The sequence below is a fragment of the Ochotona princeps genome, chromosome 2 (assembly GCF_030435755.1).
Source record: "Ochotona princeps isolate mOchPri1 chromosome 2, mOchPri1.hap1, whole genome shotgun sequence".
Lineage (NCBI taxonomy): Eukaryota > Metazoa > Chordata > Mammalia > Lagomorpha > Ochotonidae > Ochotona > Ochotona princeps.
The window spans coordinates 24817418-24824586 of NC_080833.1; the positions used below are offsets into that span (position 1 = coordinate 24817418).

The window sequence follows — 7169 nt, forward strand, 5'->3', positions numbered from 1 at the left end:
CCCTCTCCCTTGGTGGTTCCCTGTGTCTTCAATCCCTCGCTGCTGTTTACAGCCCTGGTTAGCATGAGCTAGACTTGGCCACAGTTACTCCATAAAGGGCACACTCATAGCTGCCTAGCCTCAAAAGTCTCTTAATTCACGCCCGTGTTTTTGCCAGCTGGCCTTTCACATCAGCCCATGGCATTGAGAACTTTTCATGTCAGCAGGAATGGAGAATGTCCTGCCTGCAGGCTGCAGAAGACCCATGGAATGATCCAGCCTGGCCCTGCCAAGGCTGTCACAGGCAGGACTTGGCGTTCAGTGCACCTCCGGCAGGTTAGCTTTTCAGGTGATGATTTTGTATGGGGAAATAAGATTCCCCAGCCCTGTGTGGCTCATCAGCTTGTCTGTGGGTTGCATTATAAAGGAGGGGCTGTAACAGAAGGGCAGCAGGAACGGAACACTGCAGCAGGAAACAGAGTTCCCTTGACTCCTCTGTGCTTAGCTACTTACCCCCACAAGGGGGACCCAGACGATCCCACCTCCCTCACGGTGTTACTATGAGGGAAGGTGTAACAGATATTAAAAGGCATGCATGTACTAGGCTTTACACACACAGGATAAAGGAGCATGACTTTGGCAACGGGAATGCTTAAATCATGGAATTTGCATTTCTCAATCAGGAATCAGCAGAGTTAAGAGCTTCCTGACCAGAGCCTGTTTGTGTAAAGTTTTATTAGAACACACCCATGATCAATTACAATTGTTGCAGCTACTGTTTCCTGTTTGCTTCTCTGGACCCATGGCCCTGCCTTGAGCTGTTCCCCTAGCACAAGGGATATTGGAGGTCTCGTCCTAGGCCCTGTGGCAGAGTTTCGTCTTACCTCTTGCAGGCACTGCCTCGACTGACTGTGTGGCTCCCAGGCCCCTGGGTGTCCAGGATCTCCATACTCAGCTGCTTTGCGCTGAGCCCTGTCCGGTGAAAGGCTGGAGATCCTGGGCTCTGGCCAGGATGAGAGCAAGAGGCAGATGGCAGCTTATAGTACACTCATCCAAGGAGTGTTTAATAGAGACAACCTCACAGGAAGTAGGAAAGAGGCAGAACCCTCAGGCCAGGACAAGCCTACACTCAAGGGGCCAGGGGAGAGTGAGCCTTCTGGGTCTGGAAGGAGAGGGTCATTTAAGGTGGATCTCTTATGCAGAGTCAGCACTGAGCCAGCTCCAGGGGACTTCCGGAGAGGGTGCCAAGACAATGAATGCCTTGACCTCACCTTCCTCGCATCTCCTGCTGAAGGTCCCCTGACTGGCCTGAAACAGAGGTCAGAGGCCCGAGGCCTGATGGTGTGGACATTGGGGTCAGCAGCCCAGAGCAGAGAGCCTGGGAAGGGCCTCTCTGAGAGGCAAAGATTCTGTCCCAGAGCTTGCTGTACTCACTTGGGATGGCCAGGCTGATGTGCCTCCTGCAAAGTCCCCTGTACATGGGCCACCTCCCTCAACACCCCTGAGCCCTCACCTCAACCCTGCAGGTCAGGAGTTCGACCGGAACACAAAAAGGCTGTCTCAACTGTCACTTAAATTGCTTTTCTTCCTGTGTCTGCTAGTCTGCAGATGGTTATCATGGAGTTAATCTTCCCAGATCTTAGAATCAGGAAAGGGCAGAGGTTATGAGAAGCACAGATAAGCTGCTGTTTGTGGGTTTTGGTGAGTCTGAGCAAAGTGTGAAAAATAGGTGTAGACTCTTAAAAGTTCTTCTTCATGGCCTGTCTTTTGATGTCAAGAAGGAGCTGGGTCCCATTCATCGCAGCAGATCAGCTCTATCCAGCCTACAAGCAGGTGAGCTCGCCTCTGGCTCTCTGCGGAAAAAAAAAAAAAAAGCTGCCTGGACTGAAAAGTGCCCCTAGAATCAACTGCTCCCACTGGCTAGACCCTCTGTTCAGGGCAACTAGACTTCCTTAGCTGGCATCTAGTATCTTCCAAGCCCCAAATACAGCCAGTGAATTCATCTGGAGAGGCGCCTGTGGCCAGTTCCAAAGGTTCTGCTGACAAGACCTCATGGTGTCACAGAGAGGGAGGCATGGTGGCAGCTTCGCCAGGAGAGCCACGGCTGGAACTGAATGGCCTGGAGACCCTTGGCAGCTTCCACCTTGTTTTTAAATAGAAGAGCAAAGCTGAGGTCAGTCTTGCACCCTGGGGAGAGCCTTGGCAAAAATGTAACGTGGTCCAGTTTCAGGCATGATCAGCTTGTTGAGATCAGCTGCCAAGACCACACACTTATGTCTACCTTCCAATATACTAGTGGCTGATGAGACGTCGAACACATTGCCTACTATATGGATGAACCTTACCAGTTCTATTCATTCAAGGGCTGCCATCAATCTCTGATTGTGTGACACCCAATACCACATGATGACATGCCCTGCCTTGTCCAATGCACGGTGCTTTCCTTGCTGTCTCGGACCTCCAGGGAAAGGCTAGGGAGAGACATGTTTACAATCACTTTGTCATGAAGCCAGGAGCCCACCAGTTTGCACAATGCTCACTCCTTAGGCTAACTCTCCGGGATGGGGACCCCCTGGCGTGTGAGGGGGAGGCCTCCTGGGGTGCTCTCTTGCAGGCTCCTGGACTCCAGTGTCACTCATCTCTTGCCCCCTCCTCCCTCCTTCCCCTCACATTTCCTGCAGACACACAAAGAGCTCCGACTCATCACCCAAACGCTCGGGGTTTAAATTAGACAACTTGGTCCTGACAGGAGCCGAGTCGCAGCTGTCATTGCTGATTATTTTTAGAGTTACTACTAAACCCTCCATACGGCGTGAGCTGCCACTGCTGAAGGGAGCCAGAATGACTCCCCGTTTTATCATGACAGCCAGCCGCTTCCCCATGTGCACTACCTCTTGTCTGGCCTTGAAGGACCATGACACGGCATCCTGGTGCTCCCACCCAGGGCAGGCAGACCATGACACTTGCTACTACACCTAAGGGATTAGCAGCCCCCAGAGCCAAGCCATGAAACCCACTGCCTCCAGGAAGCCAAGAGGAAACGTCTCCAGAAGTAGCTGTTCTAGAACTTGCCTCAGGTAAACTAATACCCCCTCCCACACCTCCCATGAGTGGTTAAAAAAAAATGCACCCTCCAGTAACCAGCCAATGGGATCACCATATGCAAATATCCACAGGTGTTGGCTGGGATTGGCCAGCTTGTGGGTGACCTCACACTATCCCTCTTCTGACCCAACAATGTCACTGGCACTAAAAAGGCAGGTACCTGGCAGCAGCTCTTGCAGAGAGAAAAATTCACCACAAGCAGAGAACCTTCTAGGTTGGCTCCTGAAGTGTAAGGACAGTAGCCTCTGCTGTCCAAGTTACTGAACCCAGAACAAAAAAATGACCTTATGAACCATGGGAAAAGAAGCGCCACAACCGAGGCCGAAGGCGAATGTATCTTCTTACATCCACTTTTTGCTGAATTACAGAAACAAATGCAAGGAGCAGCAGCCAAATACCTACCTTGGCTTTAAAGAGTTCTCTAGAAAGTGTTCAGAAAAATGGAAGTCCATCTCGAAGCACGAAAAAGCCAAGTACGAAGCCCTGGCTAAGCTCGACAAAGCCAGGTACCAGGAGGAAATGATGAATTACGTTGGCAAGAGGAAGAAGCGGAGAAAGCGGGACCCTCAGGCACCCCGAAGGCCTCCATCGTCCTTTGTCCTCTTCTGCCAAGACCACTATGCCCAGCTGAAGAGGGAGAACCCCAACTGGTCTGTGGTGCAGGTGGCCAAGGCCACGGGGAAGATGTGGGCTGCAGCGTCGGACAAAGACAAGCAGCCGTATGAAGACAGAGCCGCTTACCTGAGAGCTAAGTACTTTGAGGAGCTGGAGGACTACCGCAAACAGCGCCACGCCAGGAAGAAGAGCCTCCGGGCTCTGGCTAAGAAACGGAGAGGCGGGAGAGCAGGCAGGCAGAGATGATGGATCCAATATGAGAAAATAAAAATGCCATTCAACCATCCCCAGAATGGTGTTGTGGTGTGATAGTAGCTGTGGCTGTGGCAGTAAGGTGGGTAGGTGGGTGGGGGGTTGAGAAACTGAATACAAGAGGGAAGTGGAACTGCCGGAGTGGAGGGCAGCAATGTCTAGCCAGTCATGGCTGTAGTATGAAGGGAAGGAGGGGTATGGGGAGAAGTCACATAGGTAGGTATGACCTTAGGAACACAGTCCTAGTGCTGGTGAGGAGGGTGGGAGAGCTGGATGGACTGCCAGGGTCAGAGGGCCTAGAGTTCAAGTCAGACCTCCCCACAGGGATGATCCCATGGCCCCAGTTAGACACTCATGTGTGGGATGGAGCCAGGGGAGGTTGGGCAGCCCGATCTGGGTGAGCCTGTGGGAACGCCTCATTCTGGAGTCTGAGTTCCCCCAGTAGGGTTTAAGACAACTTGTTGGGCTTGTCCCCTGTTGGGGCTATACCCAGGAGGCTCATTTCACAAAACAAAAAACCTAGGCCTGGAGCACCCACCCTCTCATTGTGGACCAGAGTCTGACACACACGATGGAATTTGTGGCCATATGGCATCCCTTTATCTCTCAATCACAAAGCCTCCCGACTCCTCTTAGTGATTGGTTGGATGATGGGCATGCGACCCAAACTGGCCCAGTCCGAGCGGATTTCTGGCCTGTTGGTGGTGTCCCGGGGCTGGTGCAGCACTGATTTGTTGTTGATGGCTACGTGAATTTCTGAGGCTAATGGCCCAGGGCAGAGTCCCTTTGACATCAGGACCTTCCTGCACACAGTGCTGAAGATGAGCTTACTTGCGTTTCACTTTTTACCTGACTGGTTTGGGCTGGGTTTCCTACCACCTCTTGGTCACTTCTCACAGATGGGGCTGTTGGGCCTCAAGTCGCCACAAGGCAGTGATTGTTGCCAGATGATGGAATATGGCCCTTTGGACTCCTTGACCTCAAAATGACGAGGTCCAAACTGCTTTCCTGTTGTTCCCTGACTCAGGCACCACACTTCCCTAGCTCTACTTTCAACCCCACTTTCTGCTTTAACGTGCCAATAAAACATAAGCACAAACACAGTTTTGCAAAGATTTCTAGAACTTTGTGCATTTTGGGAGGTCATAGGTCACACAATGGAATAAGGCAGGCTGCAGATGGAGGGAATCCTGTGCAAGTCCTATGGAATAGGTATAAGAGGGATACAACACAGAACAGTTAGGCCCCTGACCTTCCAGATTTTTCCTTCAAGTGAGGGAGACACACATGGACATGAAACATGGTACTCTAAAGCACAATGATGATGAAAGTGGACATGTAAGGGTTGGGGCGCAGGTGGAACCCCTACCAAGTCAATCTGAGAAGTCTTCATGGAAGAAGCAGACATATCTAACTCAGTACAATGGTCCTCATGCTGGCAAAATTACCAGTCTTCACTCCCCAAAGCTGCTATTCCAGCTCTGCTTCCCTTCTGCCCATCCTCCACCCTCTCCAGAGATGCTCTCATTTGTTGCTTCATTGAGAAAAGAGAGATCATCAGACCTAAGCGCTCCCAGTTTTCCAAATGCAGTGCACACTACAGCCTTGCCTCTTGCTGGCACATCTCCCAGGGAGCTGTACCCCTCTTCCTTTGGCTACTTCCTTTGCCTGCCTCCCTCTGGCCTTTACATGTGGCCCTTGAGCCCTCATGGCACTCCTTTCTAGTCTCTTGAGTGATTAATTTCATGAATGTGGGAGGCCAAGTAAAGTCTGGACAACACTCTGTGTTGCCCTGGTGATCATGAACTCCCTTGACAGTCCTTTATGACAAAGGCGGCTGGAGGGCATGATTCCGCTGGTGGTTAAGGACTGCTAGGTCATGATGGTGGAGGGAGGGCAGGACAAGTCGGGGGAAGCTAGACCTAAGCTAAGAGGGGTGAGGAAATAGCAGGTGGAAAGCTCATGTGCTGCCAGCATTTCAGGCCTGCCCTGCTGGGCTCAGGTGCTCTGTCCTTGGGAAGACTGTCTTGGTGATGGAATCACTCCACTCTGCTTCTCTCTCCCATGTGGTAAAATGACTAATGAATTTATTCATCTGCTCCACAAATATTTATGTAAATCCTATGCCGGCAAAGTATCAGTAACAGTTTTGGTACTGGGGACACAGCAAGGTCCCTGATTCCACTACGCTCCAATGAAGAGTGCTCAGGCAATGGGAACTCAGCCTTTAAAAAGCAAATCACTTTTGGGCCGGCGGCGTGTCCTAGCGGCTAAAGTCCTCGCCTTGAAAGCCCCGGGATCCCATATGGGCGCCGGTTCTAATCCCGGCAGCTCCACTTCCCATCCAGCTCCCTGCTTGTGGCCTGGGAAAGCAGTCAAGGACGGCCCAAACATTTGGGACACTGCACCCGCGTGGGAGACCCGGAAGAGGTTCCAGGTTCCCGGCATCGGATCGGTGAGCACCAGCCGTTGCGGCTCACTTGGGGACTGAATCATCGGACGGAAGATCTTCCTATCTGTCTCTCCTCCTCTCTGTATATCTGACTTTGTAATAAAATAAATAAATCTTTAAAAAAAAAAAAAGCAAATCACTTTCCAGCACTGTCATGTATGGCAGAGCCAACGAGGCAGGGCTCCTGGGGCAGATGAACAGGTTGGGGAGGGTACTTGAAGTGGGTGGTAGGATGTTCTGTGAAGGTGACATTTGAGGTCGAGTTTAAAGGACTGGAGGAGGCCAGGCATGCTGAGGTCTGAGGGAAGAGTTCTTCAATTTTCACAGTAGTAGGTGCAAAGGCCTTGGGGGCAGGAGAGAGCTTGGTACTTTAGAGGGGACAGAAGGGATCCACAAGGGCCTGGAAGTGTGACAAGCGGGGAGATGCGGTAGGAAAAGTATGAGCCTTAGTACGGAGTTTATTTTGAAATCTAAATGCAATTGGGAATGTCACATTTTGAATATTTATCCATCTAAATTCAGAAATTTAGTCCTCAAAGTCTTGTGAATAATCCTAAGAGGGTGGGAATTTGAGCCACTAGGGAGTTTAGCATGAGAGTCTCTGAGCAGTCATTGGGGAAGAGCCTCCCTGAATCTGGTGACATTAGCCCACTCAGGAGACACGTGGATAGACAGACATGCCCTACCTTGTTCTTAGGATGCTCAGAGACTTTGGGAGCAAGAAGCACCACTGCCTGTAAGCCCCGGACCTTGTGCTCCTGAAGTG

At 51.3% G+C, this 7169-nt stretch overlaps 1 protein-coding gene across 1 annotated transcript; it reads left to right on the forward strand.

Moving 5' to 3' along the window:
- Nucleotides 1-3220: 3220 nt before the first annotated feature.
- HMGB4 (high mobility group box 4) lies at nucleotides 3221-3985 on the forward strand. The gene has a single exon (XM_012928799.3). It carries the CDS (start codon nucleotides 3379-3381, stop codon nucleotides 3943-3945), a length of 567 nt encoding a protein of 188 aa, XP_012784253.1. The 5' UTR covers nucleotides 3221-3378; the 3' UTR covers nucleotides 3946-3985.
- The last annotated feature ends 3184 nt before the right edge of the window (nucleotides 3986-7169 follow it).